Here is a 16,233-nt window from a genome sequence, read left to right on the forward strand (position 1 = left end):
CCCTGCCGCCTCTCCCTCGCGCGCACTCAGCTCTGGCTGCCGGCAGACAAACCAAGCCCTTCAGCCGCCCTCGTAGCCACTGGGATGCGACACCGCTGCCTAGCCTGGGAACTCAAGGTCCCCTCAACGCCACCACCTCCGTGCTGCCAGCCAGCCGGGGAGCAGGCTCTGAAGACCATTTCGGGCGCTCCCGGCGCTTTCTCTTCTGCCTCCCGGGCCCAGGAACAGGAAAACCAGATCCCATAAGATTGAGACGCTCGAGCGCTCCCTTGAAAGTTACAGCGCTGGGCCCACAGCTCCTAAATCTCTTCTTCCAGCTCCCATATAGAGATTAAAATGAGAACTGCAGAAAATATGTGTTAGAATAAAGAGATATGTTTAATAATTAGCATCAACTAAAAAGGAATATAAATTTACAAAACTTATAGTTTGTCATGAACAGCACTTTTCTGATAAGGACCACTTGGATTAAACAGCAGCTTCCGGTAAATAAGGGCCCCGTCGGCAATAGAGAGCACTGAGGCCACGAGTCCAAACACCTGAAACAAAGACACAGTGTCACTGCTGTGGCCATGGTCACACAGGTTTTAAGTGGTCTGCCCACCGGCTTCCTCTCCTGCGAGGGCACCAGGATTGCTCCCTACGCTGTCACCTAATACTAAAATGGGAAGAGACTTCAGAGATCATTTAATTCTCATTCCCAAGTTTTCCCAGTACCTTCCTAGAGAAAGGGAAAGGTAATTTAAGTGAGCAGAAACAATACTGAGGTGGTGTGGACTCTGAAACTCTGAAATACTTGTCTGGATCTCTTGACATGCTCCTGGATATACTGTTTAAAGCCCTGCCGATGATACTTAGTTACTAATCAACATTTCTATACCCAGTGATCAACTGTTTGACTTTCCTATTGCAAACTGTACTGGAGAAAAGGTCAGGTTAACACCAGCTCAAGCTTTAACCATGGTGATAGTAGCTGTGATAAGAGATTTGGAGAAATGGAGTGATAAGATGACCCAAAGTGAACTCTCAAAGGCCGGGCTACATCCACCTAAGGGGTGGGATTCTAAATAGGCCTCAGGAAGACAAAACTGAAGTAAAGGGAATAAACTAGAACATGGTCTTTAGGTACTCTGATGGCTATTTGAGAACTGGTGCCGGGGCTGGAGAAAGGGGATGTCAGTGTTATTTCACCAGCTCCATCCAACTGCCAAGAAATCTGGCTTTCTGGCTTCAGACACTGTTCCTTTTCCATCCTGAATCTCAGTCGCAGCTTCCTAGGTTCTGACCACGCTACGTACCTCCTACCGGTGCATTCATGACTCTGGTACACAGCATGTTGCTGGTTCCTCCACCTGGAACCATCCCCGTTTCCTCCCCTTTAGTTCTGGCAAACCACAATTCCACTGCTGGAGAGAGGTAGCTGCTTCCTCTTCTCTGTGCCCCACAGTACTCTGTTAACAGCTCAGACACAGCTGCTTGCACTTTTGTCTCCTGTATTAGGCTCTAAGCAACTTGAGGATAGGGCTCACATTCTAGTCCAGAGCTGTCTAAACGAAATATAATGTGAGTCACCAATGTAAGCCACATAATTAACTTAAAATTTTCTAATTGCCACATTAAAAAGTAAAGAAAAAAACAAGTGAAATTAATTTTAATAATATATTTTATTTAGCCTGATACATCCAAAAGAATGTAATTTTAACATGTCATCAATATAATAAAATTATAAATTCTACACTCTTTTGGGGGTAGCAAGTCTTTGAAATCCAGTGTGTATTTTACACTTACAGCTCATCTCAGTTCAGACCAGCCACATTTCCAGTGCCCAATAGCCACCTGTGGCTTGTGGCTCTATACTTTGTCAGCACCTACCGAAGTGCACTTAAGGAATGAATCAATGAGTGAATGAGTAAATAAGTGAGTGAAAGTAAACCCTATGCCTCATCCCTCTTTCTCCATAATTATCATTAAAGACAACTAGGAGAGATTGCTATTACAGCACTGTGTCATTTCTAGAGTAATTCCCATCCCTCATGAAGTTGCTTTGGGCCTAATGAAGGAGTTGAAAAGCCATGGATTCTGACATATGTGGCCAGTTCTCCTAAGTGGCCCATACTATGAAAAGACAAGGAAGTAGGAGGGAGATTTATTTAAGAAGAACTTAATAATTCACTTCTCTAGATCAGAACCTAGAAAAGCCAAATGATTTTGAACCCCCTGTAAGAAATCTAAAAAGAATATCAGATGGAACTGTAACTAAATTACTTGACTCTTCGTTTGTTTGGGCTTGCCTTCCAAATTAAACTGATATGCTTCTCTTCAAGCAGTGTTCAAAATAATCCTTTAGTTACAGGGCTTCCTACCACCATCCCCTTACGATGACACATCTTCTATTAAATTCCATCTGAAGCAGGATCTGGACAAGAAATAACTGAGCTCAGAACAGTCTGTCTCACATTAGCAAGTGGGATGTATCCTTTTCTTGAAAAGGGAGAGCTCTGAAATTCATCCATGGTTTGTTTTATTCTTGACATCAGGTTTCTGAGAGTTTAGTACTGTAACTGATTCTAGTAGCTTTTCTCAGTCTGGTCTAGCCCTACCTATCTATGAGAAATATGGAGGAATCTCTTTATTTGGTTAACTTCAATTTTAGCGTGAAATCATCTTCCTTGACATTAACCAGGGCATGTGTTCACACACAAAAGTATTAAGCCATTAGGTACTGTGTACTGGCATAGAAGCCTCAAGGATGAATACAGTCTAGCTTTCTGTTCTTGTATTTATTCTTCAAGTACATTTGAATTCTAATCGAACCTGAAGGAAGAAACCAGAAAGACCTCCACTTACCCCTCCAAGGACTATATATGTTGTGGTTTCTGGGATCAGTGCCAACACAGATATAACTATCATGAATACTGCTGTAACCACTGAGTTGATAATATCCTGAAAACACAGAATAGAAAGGTCAGCTTTACACGAAGATCACCAACAAAATGAATCAGCTCCGTAAAGATTTCGAAAGTTCCATTTTATTAAACAAATTTATTTAGTTTAAATAGTTTTATTTAGTTTTAGGAAGTCAAACTGCTGCAGTAAAATATCACATATATTGTATTTGGCCTATAATGATGCCTAATGGGTCTCTTATCTTATGACACACCAATCATTTAACTCCTTAACAGGCTTATGTCTTTTTTATTTAAATGTAGTTGGAGGGAGAACTCATCTGGTTAGGAGTGGATGACGTATTATGCGGAACGTTTAAAGTAGAATGGTACACTGGGAAGTCAGGATGCTGAATTTTAATAATATAAGAGAAAGTGTGGAGTGTTCTACACCATAAGATAAACAACTTTATAATGTTACTCCAGATGCAATTAATAAATCTTAGAGCTGGAGAAAGTGGTAATTTTCGGGAAAAAGCTCCTACATATCTGTATGCAACAGCTGGCCAATTATGCAATTAGTTTTTGCTGATGTAGCTCATTCATTTAATAATTTCCTGAAATGAAGCATTTTCATTCTGAACTGTGGCTTTAAGAGGTGCAGCTTACATTTTGAATGGATGTAAACTGTGGGAAAGTTAAATTGTCTTTATTCTGGAAAGGTTTATGTATATTTGCAGATAACGGTAGCAAGAAGGAATTGTTAACACAGAAATATCAAACTTCAAAACTCTGGTAACTTAGAAAAGCGGTTACTACAAAGGAAATAGGAAGAGGTTCAACAGGGACAGGGTAAGGTTAGATACATTTAGGCAGAAAAAAAGTCCTCATTTGCAGGAGATAGTGAGTTCTAGGTTAACGCTGCTCTGTGCTGGGTATTTTGCTCTGCTTCAAGGCAATAGACCACTCCTCTGCTTCAGACAGGCAGCCCTGCCTCCTGTTAGTAATTTGGCTAAGTGTATATGAATGGCTTCAGATAAAAATGGTGTTCTAGGGAGTGCAGAGAATCACAGCGGGGGACAAAAAGGATGCACCTGCCCCAGAACATCAGTGATCCTTAATGGTGGTTTAAAGCATTGCTTTTTTTTTAAAACCAAACATCAGTATGCCATGGAGTAGAATATAAATTTAATTATAAAAATGGAGATTTCACAGAAATTTTGAGCCTGTACTTCCATATCACCACAAAGCCCTGGGTTGGCTCACTTTGTGTGTTTTCTGTCACTGGAGCACTTGAGGGGAACAGTCAGAGGAAGCCTGCTCTACAAACTCTGTTAGTTACTGCAACTTTGGGACAATGACACATATCACACATCTGTGTGCAGACGACCAAGCTCTTTCCTAATCAGTGAAGACAGTGGCCATCAGATAGAAGTATTTGCAGGTTACCTTTTCCCCACCTACAGATTAATTGGAATCTTCAGCCATCTTTGTGTCCTTCACTTTTGTTATAGTGAAAGAGCCACAGACAACTTCTCCAGCTGTGCTCTGGCCCCATTCCCGTCAACCACTCTGCTGGGACCTCACTGTTTATTACCCTCCTTTGTCCCTGGCCAGGTTTCCTCAACTCAGTGGTGGCCCCTCTAGTTACAGCTGTGTCCTTCCCTGCTCAGTCTAACAGTCCCACTGCTTTGCTGTCACCTGTCCATTCAAGGCAAACCACTCTGGGAAAGGCCACTGGGGGCCTCTATTAATACAGTCAGTAAATATAGATTTTTTTTTTTTTCTGGGCTTTCTTCCTTTACCTGTGACATTATTCACCATTTCTTTCTTCTTGAAATGCTCTCTTCTCTTGGCTTTTGGGACATGGGTCTCCCTTGGGCCCTCTCCTGTCCTTCTCAGGCTACTCCTCCTTTTCACTCCAGATGTTGGTATTTCCCAGTCTTGCCTTATCTTCCTGTACTCTCCCTCCGAGCCATTCTCCTAGAGCTCATTTACCATCGCGAGGTGATGACTCCCAAAGCTGCAGCTCTGACTTCTCTCCCCTAAGCTTCAGACCTGAACGTTTCCATCTGAATACCCCATAAGCAACCAAAACCTTCTATTTCTCAAACTGAACTCATTACATACCACTCTCCTTGGCCCTTCCTTAAAGCTGTCCTTCCTCCTATACTTCCTGTCTCATTACCCTCTTAAGACAGTTCTTTAAATGGCAGCTATCCTTGATTTTCCTGTTACCCAGTCCTATCAGTTTTCATCAACACTTTTTCTCACCAGCTACCGTTTTAACCTTAATTTAGGCCTTTCTCATTTCCATGTCTGGATTAGGATAAGAGACTTTTAAGCGGTCTCTGAGACCTACCTCTAGTTTTGCTCCTCTTCAAGCCATTATCAACACTGCCACCAGCGATCTCCTCAGATATGAGCTAATCATGTCACTCTCATACTTAAAAACCTCCCAAAGCTTCCAGCAGCCTTTGGATTAAAACTCAGGGCATTCAAAGCCTTGCATGCTCTGACCTCCTACTGCCTTTCAAACCTCCACTCTTGCCCCTCTTTTCTTCACAGCCACTCAGAACTCCTGCAGGTCCTCGAGGGTCCAGCTCTTTCTCCCCCTAGACCCTCACACACACTGCTCCCTGTACTGGGAAAGCTCTCTCAGCCCCATATCAGTTGGCTAACTACTTTTCATCCTCCAGCCCTCAACGCAGGCGTAGTTTTCCTCAGGCAAGCCTGTTACGACTTGGTCCCCTTCCCTTCCACACCATCCGGGTATACACCTCTCACAGCACCTGTTATACCGGATTGCTCACCTATCTTACCTTCTGGCTACATTGAAAGTTTCTCAGGTGCAAGATTTGTGTCTTGTTTTATCCAAGAAGCTAGTATAGAATCTGGGATTAGCAGATGTTGAATAAATGATTTCATGAGATCAAGAGCAGACAGGAATCTGGGTTTCATGATGGAGTAATAACTTAGTTGACCAATATCGCACCATTTCTAAGAGTACAGCATCAGCCAAGTGTGAGCCTCAGAGATTTGGAGACATGCTATACATAGGCCACGCTCCTTCTCAGTGTGTTGTTAACTTTAGGACTCCAAGTTTATTACTGGGACGTGTAAGAAGCTCCAGAGAATTACTACAGTTTGAGGAAAAATAAATGCTAAAATGTGTTAGTTTCATTAACTTTGGAAAAGCAGAGTGTGAAGAGCAACTATGTGACTTTTTGGGTACAAGATTAACAGGATGTGGACCATGTTCATCATCTCCTTGAAGAAATCCTTAGGACAATTTAGCTTAGTCCTTTCTGCCACTAAATGGTATTACATACCCTGAGGGCCAACTGAGGAAGGCTTTGTAATCTCTTGTCCCAGACCTTATACTTCAGTCAGGTCCAGCTCCAAAGTGTAGATCAAGGAGGATTTTGGAGAGGCACCATGAAGATCCTATCTATTTCCCAGCTTTCCACTCTGGGGACTTTCTCAGCTTGTCTGAAATGCTCCTCATTGGTCTTCAAAAGTGGTTCCAGGAGGCACCACTTTAAGGGATGCTTATGGTTTGAGAATAGCTCTAAAGTCCTCTCTTCTTAATACGGGTTATCAGCTTGGATATCAGCACTCTGGAATCCAAGAGGATGAGACAAGTGCTTTTACCAGTCCAGCCAAAGGGTGGAAGGGCAGCAGGGGTCTCAGAAAGGAGACCTATGGACATAGGATTCTGGGGATAAGACTTGAAAGAGGAGCAGTGAAGTCACTCAGTCCTTCCTAGAACCAGCTTATGGGCCAGGCTGAAGGGCCAAGTATCCCTTAGTTAGTATCTTCAACTTGCCTATTTTGAAAGTTTCCAGACCATCTGGGCATTCCACTGGGCAGTTATTCCTAATGCTGTGAGTATGGCAGGTAAAGTCCATATGCTACTAAATAAGGTTCTACAAGATGAGTTAAAAATTATGTGGCATTAATGATTACAGACATTTTGAAGTAAGAAAATGTTGTGTTTTATTTAGCCTCTAAATTATTTTGATTTTCCATTTAGTGATCAGGGATGTGTAAGATGTAGGTACTTGTGTATCTGTCTCCATTTCTATTCCCCAATTTTGAGGTCATATCAACATGCATTTAAAAAGGAGGTAAAGATTAAGAATGCCGTATAATTTCATTAACCATGATCTTGAATTTAAATTTCTTTTGAAGATCTACACCTACGTGAATTCTCCTTAGAAAGAGAGGTCTGAAAGGTCAGCCACATCTACTGATAGATAGAGCTCAGAGGAGAATTTATGCTCCGTGGCTGCCCTGGTTCCCTGAGAATCTCCCCAGAGCACATTAGCAGTGGGTAGAGTTCCTCCTTCCTAAGCCTGTCAGAGATTCCTTAAAGGCTTAAGAAAACTAAAGAACAGAGTTTATTAAAATGTCTTTCTATGGCAGGAAAAAGTAGTTAACTTTAACAGTGAAACTGAACACTTACAAGCAAAGGCCAAAATATACAGTCAATTAATTGATCAAGTCTGAGTATATATAAAACTATGAAAAAGAAAGCAACAGTGACTTCAAATCCAGTGACAACAATGTATGGCTCTGGGGCTTGTGCGATGATAAAAAGGGTCATAGATGTCACAGTTAGCGCCTATAGGAAAAAAAAACATGATTTATTCAGTGATTATTGAATACAAGTTTAAGCTGTAAAAATGATCATTTCTAAAATAACGAAATAAATGGGTTTCTTCCATATATACGCACACATCTAAAAGAGGAAGACTAAAATGTATGGATGTTGACGTCTCTTTGTGTTTTAGAGAACTAGGTATCCCTCTCTGTTTTAAGTCTATTACTCCGCTTGTATACCTAATACCATCACTTCCCACATCTGTTCCCTTGATCTTTTTCCACTAAATATCTCCTTTTCCCTCTCGTACCTTCAATCTCTCCTCCTCCACTAGTTCCTTTCCTCATCATCCTCTAAACATATCTAAGGTTATCTTCTCTTAAAACACATATACCTTCCTTTCACCCTACTCCCCACAGAAATTCCCATTTTCTACTTCTCCCTGTAATGCTTCTCAAAAAAGTCTGTATACTGGCTGATATAATTCCTTATCATCCACTCATCACTCCTTAACTCTTAACAATTTGGAATCTGCTGTCAAATTTAAACTTAGAATGTTGCCATGAAAAATACTGGGGAGGAAAGTTGAAAACAAATTGTCAGAGAAAAACAATTCTCTAAAGAATCCTGTGAGGAAGAAAAGAAAAAAAAAAAACCCAACAATTCTGATGCTTCACTTTTTAACACACTTCCTCTTATCTAAACATAATGCAATCAGAGTTAACAAAAACTTAAGTGGAAAAAAAACCCTTGAAGATTATTAATCTAATCCAATTTCCTCATTTCCAAAGGAAGATATAGAAAACAGAAATGAAAAGTGACTTAAAGGAAAAAATAAGCTGGGGGTCTGTCAATGTCATGATGTTCTTAGGAGATACAGCTCTATCCAAAGTCTCTGTGTTCTTGGAAAATGGTTTTGTCAAGAGTCTTCCCTGCCTAGACTTTTATGATCAGTCTGTCAGCATCCACATTCTCTTTTTAACCTTAGATCTATATAGGCTACTTATTCATAATTCTTTCAATTACTTTATTAGTATAAAAGTAGCTTACCTTTAAACTTCTAAATTGGTCAGTTTGCTTACACAGTAAATGTAACTAGTTACTAAATAACTCATTCTTTATAATTAATATAATTACGATCAGCAACATGTCATCTCAAATCACTTCATTTACTTTACTGAACCAGGGTCTTGAGTTCATGGGTTATGAAATCAAGGGTCACTTTTTCAGTCCCCATCTTCTGTAACCTTGGAATTTGGCACTGGTGATCAATCCATTTTCTTAACAGTTCCCATGATTTCAGTCACACTGGGTTCTCCCCTAATCCATACTAACAGCTCATATCTTTCCTAACTCCTGGCCTTTGTTTTCAGTTAGCTTTTAAATATTCCACTAATACCTCAAACATTTCTTCACCACTCTATGTAGACTGCTTTTGCCAAGATCATCAATGATTGCAAAATTACTAAATTTAACAAACATTTTTCAATCCTTATCCTACTAGACCCCCATGACTTATTTGCCATTGGCTTTTTCCTACTTTTCTACTCCTTGGCTCCCATGTCACCTTTTCTAGTTCTTATACCTCTGAAACTATTCTCTCGGTGGGTTTCCTTTTGCCCATCTCTTTAAAATGATGGCATTCCTTTAGATTCTGTCCACAGCCCACTCAACAGATCTGGGTCTCTGTCCCAGGTCTATCCTCAACATCTCACACATAAATAGCCATTTAGAATCTTTAATTCACCGTGTGCAAAACTGTCACCTTGCTCCTTCCTCCTGTATTCACTATCTTAATTGGTGATATGACCATCTATCTTTTCACCTGCCCCTGGAAACCTAAGATCACTGCTCCAACTTACTCCTTACAACTGACCCATCATCGGGTCCTGCTGACTTAATGCTTAAGCATTTTGGGAATCCACTTTGTCCCTAAAACTACTGCCCTTGAGTATCTTTTCCTTGAATTACCATGACAAAGATATTACAGTAAAATTTCTAAAATAAAAATGTGTGCAATTCTTCACCTATTTAAAACCCTTCAATGGTTTTTAGAATAGAGCCTACCTTCACCATGGTATTCAAAGTCTTCCATGACTCAGCTCCTGTCTACTTCTCTAACAAAGAGTTGTTCACAATTTATCCACAGGATAATTCCAATGCTCAATTCTCAGTCCTCATCTTACTTGAACCATCATCAGTATTTGACACAGTTGATCATTCCATCGAGAAAGTTTTCATTTGGCTTCTAGGACACCATACTTTTAGTTTCTCCTACCTCCCTAATTGTGCTTTCTCATTCTTCTTCGCTGATTCCTCCTCCTCTCTCGACTCTCTCTCTCTTTTTTTTTTAATTAATTAATTTATATTTTTGGCTGCGCACGGGCTTTCTCTAGTTATAGTGAGCGGGGGCTACGCTTCGTTTCGGTGTCCGGGCTTCTCATTGCGGTGGCTTCTCTTGTTGTGGAGCACGGGCTCTAGGCACGTGGGCTTCAGTAGTTGTGGCATGTGGGCTCAGTAGTTGTGGCTCACGTGCTCTAGAGCGCAGGCTCAGTAGTTGTGGCGCACGGGCTTAGTTGCTCCGTGGCATGTGGGATCTTCCCGGACCAGGGCTCGAACCCGTGTCCCCTGCATTGGCAGGTGGATTCTTAACCACTGCGCCACCAGGGAAGTCCCTCCCCAATCTCTTAATGTTGAAGTGTTCTGGGGCTCCATCCATGGTCCTCTTCTCCACTCTATATACACTCATCTCTTGATGATCTCATCAGTCTTGTGACTTTAAGTACTTCTATTTCTGCAGTGCCAATCTCTCTCCTAAAATCCAGTCTTGTATATTCCAAATGCCTGTTCAGTATTGCCACTTGAATGTCTAATAGACATCTCTAAAGTGAAATCCAAAATTGAACTTCTGATCCTCTGCCTACATTTACTTCACCCACAGGCTTTCAGTGGATGGCAACTCCATTCTTCCAGCTACTTAGGCCAAAAACTTTGGAGTGATGTTGGACTCCTCCCTCTCTCACACCATATCTGGTTCATCAGCAAATCTTGTTGAGGTTACTTTCAAAATATATCCGAAATGTGATCATTTCTTATAGCCTACTCCACTAACAGCCTGGTCTGAGCCGCTATCATCTCTTGCCCAGATTATTGCAATAGCCCCAACTTATCTCCTTTTTTTCTACCCTTGCCTCTGCAGGAATCCTCCTGTCCCCACCAGCCCCCACCTCCCCATCTATTGTCAACATATCAGCTGGTGTAGTTTTTAAAAATGTTAGTCAGATCATATACAACTTTACTCAAAACCTTCTTCATCTCCCACTGTGTCCCTATGTCAGTCCACTCCCGCTATACTGGTTTCCTTGCTTTTTCTTGAACCCTTCAGGTACATTCCTGCCATAGGGCCATTGTACTGGATTTTCCTTTGCCTAAAACACTCTTCCTTCAGATATTCATAGCTTAACTCCCTCATCTCACTCAACGCTTTGCTCAGAAGTCACCTCAACAAGGCCTAACTTGACCATTCTATTCCTGCAATCTTCCTCTCCAACCCTACCTTCCCTTACACTCTCTTACCTGGCTTTAGTTTTCTTTGTTCCACAGCACTTACCCCCTTCTAGAATATTACACCATTTATTTATTTATTTATTGTGTTTATTGTTTGTCTTCCCTGCCCTCCCACCCCAATATGTAAACTCCATGTGGACAGGGATCTTTGCTTTGTCCCCTGATATCTCCCAAGAGCCTGGAACAGTGCCTGGCACATGGCAGGCTTTCAATAAATATCTGTTGGCTGAAAAAAATAAGGCAAAACTCAACTTCTTATGGTTTGCTCATAAATCATGCTGGGTTTTTTTTTTTTTTTTTGGCCTCCACGCCTTTGCTCAGGTGGCTGTCCCTTAAACCCTACCCAGTGTCCCCCTAGGACGTTTCCTGACACCTCCTTAGTTAGATGCCTCACTCTGTGCTCTGACTTCATCCTGTCACACATCACAGCTATCTGCTTGTGTGCCTCTCTCTGACTAAACTGAAGGACTCCATAGTCAGGGACTTTTGTCTTGGGTGTCTTTGTTGTCTCAAGTCCTAACTCAGGGCTGGGAATACATTAAATATTCAGAGTTTTGTTGAGGGAATTAATATATCAAAAATGAAACCTTTCTGGAGACTGTAAAACCAGAAGTAGAGGAATGATAAATGTGTTTCGTTCACACTATAGAATACTTTGAAGCATATACAAATGATAATAAAGATTTATAATTATATTTAAAAAAATGGAACCTTTCTCACAAAATCCCATTTCTCCTCCAGTGTTCCAAAGCTTTCAGTACCTGGCATAAAACCCCAGACCCTCAGGTCACTTCTTTCCTGATTATTTACTTCCAACCCAAGCTAATCTCTCTGTTTTCTGAACTCCAGAGTAGTTTTCTAAACTTCTTTCATGCATTCTGACTCGCATTACGTCATAGTTATTTCTCAGAATCACAGACTTTGGTGTGAGAAGGACCTTGCATGCAGTTTGTTCTGCCCACTCACCTGAAGCTGAAATCGCCATCACAACATGTGAAGTGCTCACCTGCGCCTGCTACCTTTTCTGTCTGGGAATGTACTGCCTTCCCAAGTGGCCACTTAATTTTGGCAACTTTCCCAATAAAAAAAAATTCTTCTTCATAATAAGCAGGAATGTTTCCCTGTAACCTCTAACTTTCCACCTCCTCTCCTTATATGTCGCCTCTTTAAATTTTAAGAATTACTTTTTTCCTTCCCCTTTTCTCTTCTTGAATTCCTTCAACATATTCTCTTATGATAATTTCCACTTCTCTAACTAGCCAGGTCGCCTTCCTCCAAATGACGATTCATTCTCTCCCAACCTCTGCGAGAACTGGCTGCAATGCTCCTGGCATGTCTGACACCCCAGGAACCAGGAGTTCCACCGTCCTTGCTCTGGACTATATCAGCCTTGAGCTCACTCACATCAAAACTACTGAGTTCTAGCAAGTAAACACAGCATCCACTGAAACCCCTCGGTGCTTTTGTTTTTAATCTTGTTGGCATCTGAGTGGTACAACTGCAGCTGCCTCCCCTGGTAACCTGGGTACCTGGTTTGTGGGTCCAAGTATGGGCCATTCATGTAGGTGTGCGGATTTTGCTTTATGAGTGAGTCCGTACAGCCCCTGATGGGGGAGGACAGCGCCCTATTTCTCTCCTCCTACCCTCAGGGTGCAGAGCGAAATGCCTTGCCTCTAGGAAGGCCTTGTCAGAGGTTCAACAAGGTTGAAAGAGAGGATAGGGCATCGGCTTCATGCTTTGCAGCCCTACCTCCCTGCAGGGGAGCGCGCTGGGACACCGTCCCTCACCCCGAGGCCCCGCCCTCACCAGCCGCAGCATCTTCACGTGGCCATTCACGCTGAAGCAGAAGAGGCGGTGCCTCGGTTTCAGCTTCACCGTCAGCATCTCGCCTAAAGACCCAGCAGCAGCACTTCTCCGTCAGTTCCCCTCCTCAGCGGACCGCTCTGCCAGGCCTCGCGCCACAGCTGCAACGGCCACTGTGGCCTCGAGCCGCTCTTTAAGGCGTCCCGCCTTCGCGGCGCGCATGCGCAGGTCACCTCCGCCCTCACTTGGGTACATGCGGCAGCCACCCTGACCCTGTCCGCCGCCACCTACTGGTGGCCCCCGCTATGCGGAAAGCCAGGGTTCGCGCGCAGCGTTTCCTCAGACCTAGAGGGGAGCCAAGCAGGCCAGCTTCTCCCCACCCCCTAGTTGTCCAGTGGGAACGTTGGTTGTGCCTTTGTTAAAAGATAAATTGAGGCATATTAAAAATTTTAAGATTTTATTTGAACAAAAATGGATTCAAATCGGGTGGCATCTGAAGTTGAATCCGGCCTCTGTACCCTGCCACCGAATTAATCTCGGAGACAGAGTTTTGGGTGAAGTAGAAAAGTTTTATTGCTTTGCCAGGCAAAGGGGGCCACAGCTCGCTAATGCCCTCAAAACTGTGTGTCCCAACTTGGAGAGGTTAGTCAGAAGGTTTACAGTAATTGTTCAAAGAGGGCGTGATCAGCTCCTGGACATTCTTCTGATTGGTTGGTGGTAAGTGGGAGTCAGCATCATCAACCTTCTGGTTCCAAGGTGTCTGGGGTCTGCGTGCTTGTGGGCAGCATACCGTCCTTAACCGTTGACTTCTCCCATCTGATGGGGGTTTCAGTATCTGCAAAACAGCTCAAAGATACTGTCGTGTATATCGCTTGATGGGGAGCCAGGACCTTGCCCCAAGTCTGCACTATTGTTTCTCTCTCCCTCTCTCTTTTTTTTTTTTATTGTTTCTCTCTCTCTCTTTTTCTTTTATTGTTTCTCTTGACTGTTTGTTTCTCCTTTGTCTTGCATCCCCTCCCTTCCCTAATTAGCAGCTGCTTGAATATGCCAGATGGAATTTAGGGAAGGTCATAGAGGCTGAATGAAGCCTATTTCCTGTAATCAAAGAGATGGGGCACATAGAAAGACTTTTGTGCCCAGGAGCCCCACAGGATCCTGCTAAGTATCACACCCAATCTAACATAGAAAGGAGCTCTGAAGAGCTGTACAAAATGAAAGATTTTTATAGGCAGAAGGGAGCGAGAACAAAGAAGTTGGTTATTGCAAGGTTACTTTTCTTTAGGGCATGGCAGGGGTATATCAGGCAGGTCACCTAACTAGTGCTGATCAGACGAAGCCTGATTGACTGGAGAGCCAAAACTATAATTAAGCCTTGGTTTGGTGAGTGGGGCTTAGCATAAGCGACTCCATTTGGGGCCTGTTCTCGTTTTTTTTTTAAATAACTTCCTGAGGGATCTAATATATTTACAGTCCAGACCCTGGAAATGTCAAAGTTCAGAGGAAAGAGTGCTGGCTGTGAAGCAAGATAGATGAGCTTGAATTCCAGCTCCACCCCTTAATGAATGCTTCTGATCACTTTTTACGAGTTACCTAAGTTTCCAAGGATCAGCTAAGCCCGGAGAATGGGATTGACAATATCCACCTATACGGTTGTTGGGAAGAATAAATGACACCTTGCGTGCCAGGTGCCTGGATACAACAGATGCTCAATTAACTAATCTCCAATAGTTAATTAACCAATCAGTCGCTGGTGTTATTGGCCACCCATGCCCCGAGTCTTGCCAAATCATGGGTTCATTCTAACAGCGTCTCGTTGGCGGGAAGATTTCCAGGCTGCTAAGGGCGAACCTCTCACCTTCTCGGAGAGAGGGTGAAATGAGACGGGGTCTCTTTAAGAGCCGGCAGGGCGGGGCGGGCGCGGGGCTGGAGGCGGTGCGCGGAGGCGGGCCCAGTCGCTGAGCCGCCCTTTCGCCGACGTGCGCCGGAAGGAAGGTCAGGCCCGGTGGATTCGCCCGCGGGGCAATGCTGCTGCGGACGCTGCGGAGCTGGGCGTCCTGGGCGCTGCGCCGCGACAGGCCCGGGAGCCCCGCCTCCAGCCCGGGGTTGACAAGGGCGCAGCGTTGGGCCTGGCCTCGGGGTAACGCGTCTCTCAGTTCCCTTTGCTGGCGTCCCGGAGGCGGCCCTCAGCCCCACTCCGCGCCCTCAGCTCGCGGAACCTGCCTGAACCCGAAACCCCTTCTCCGAGGCGCCGGGATTTCCTCGGTCGGCCTGGGGGGAGGGGCGGGGCGGTCGCTGGCTGGTGTCCCAGACGCCAGCCGGCATGGAGCGGGTGGGGCCTTGGGGCTCCGGGCCCAACTCTTGTTCGGAGCTGGGGAGCCCTCTAAAGAGCGGAAAGAACCCCCCTCCCCCAAGGTTCCTGGGCCCATTCTTTGGGCCTTGGGGGAGATGCCGGCGAGCGGTGGATGGGTTAGGCTCGGTGCGCTGTTTCTCCCGCTGGGAGTGGAGACCCTCCCCTTCAGAAGTGAGAGCCCCTGTTGTGGCCAAGTTCTGGCGTTCTTTGGCCTCGGGGTGTTCAGTGGCACCTGAGAACCCCTGTGGGGTGGGTGGGCCGCGATGTCAGCCCCGGGCCTGCAGGAGAAGCCTGAGTCCTGTGCTGAAACCCACCCCTGGGTTTCAGTGGCCCACCCACCAGCCACTCACACCCATCAGTGAGGATCATAAATATAAAATGTGTGGAAAATGGAAAGCAGAATATACTAAGTGACCAAAACTGAGCACAGTTGGGGCCCTGACGTGCCAACAGGACCCCGGCGGCAGTTTCAGTGTCACACAGGTAGATAGCAGTGGTAGGCCTGCCTCCGTCCACCTAGGGAGGGTCCCAGGTGTCACTGGAAAACATTTTTAGGCCAGGGAACAAGCATAAAAATTACTGTTTTTGTCGTGGTTTAGAAAATTAGGACAAAGAAGAGTAAGCTATTTAAAAAAATTTTTTTAATTAATTTATTTATTTATTTTTGGCTGTGTTGGGTCTTCGTTTCTGTGCGAGGGCTTTCCCTGGTTGTGGCAAGTGGGGGCCACTGTTCATCACGGTGCGTGGGCCTCTCACTGTCGCAGCCTCTCGTTGCGGAGCACAAGCTCCAGACGCGCGGGCTCAGTAGTTGTGGCTCACGGGCCTAGTTGCTCCGCGGCATGTGGGATCCTCCCAGACCAGGGCCCGAACCTGTGTTCCCTGCATTGGCAGGCAGATTCTCAACTACTGCGCCACCAGGGAAGCCCAAGAGTGAGCTATCTAAAACTAAGTTAAAAAATTCATTTCCTTTCTTTTCTAAATAAAGGTAGAGAAAATGAAAAAGAGAAGAAATCAGTGGTCAG

The 16,233-nt window shown here is 44.2% G+C and overlaps 2 protein-coding genes across 8 annotated transcripts in view; one reads left to right on the forward strand and one right to left on the reverse strand.

Moving 5' to 3' along the window:
* The window catches only part of LOC112392032 (CKLF-like MARVEL transmembrane domain-containing protein 1), a 25,406-nt gene extending 12,464 nt beyond the window's left edge, over positions 1–12,942 (reverse strand). Inside the window, exons 1-2 of the mRNA XM_024733575.1 lie at positions 12,865–12,942; positions 2,848–2,943 (exon numbers count right to left, since the gene is read on the reverse strand). Of these exons, the coding sequence (XP_024589343.1) occupies positions 2,848–2,943; positions 12,865–12,942 (174 nt within the window). The remainder of the gene's footprint in view (positions 1–2,847; positions 2,944–12,864) is intronic.
* A 1,912-nt stretch (positions 12,943–14,854) lies between these two features.
* TK2 (thymidine kinase 2) overlaps positions 14,855–16,233 on the forward strand; it is a 30,396-nt gene continuing 29,017 nt past the window's right edge. For 4 of the 7 annotated variants that reach the window (XR_003001472.1, XM_024732655.1, XM_024732660.1 and 1 more), the window contains exons 1-2: positions 14,855–14,998; positions 16,191–16,228. Coding sequence is in view for 3 of the 7 variants with exons in the window: in XM_024732655.1 (XP_024588423.1) it covers positions 14,884–14,998; positions 16,191–16,228 (153 nt within the window). In the remaining 4 variants the exon portion in view is untranslated. Of the gene's footprint in view, positions 14,999–16,190; positions 16,229–16,233 lie in introns of those variants that run through there. The other 3 variants (XM_024732675.1, XM_024732686.1, XM_024732695.1) reach the window with 2 other exon arrangements.

Source organism: Neophocaena asiaeorientalis, unplaced genomic scaffold (genome assembly GCF_003031525.2).
Source record: "Neophocaena asiaeorientalis asiaeorientalis breed wild unplaced genomic scaffold, Neophocaena_asiaeorientalis_V1.1 scaffold90, whole genome shotgun sequence".
NCBI classification, from domain to species: domain Eukaryota; kingdom Metazoa; phylum Chordata; class Mammalia; order Artiodactyla; family Phocoenidae; genus Neophocaena; species Neophocaena asiaeorientalis.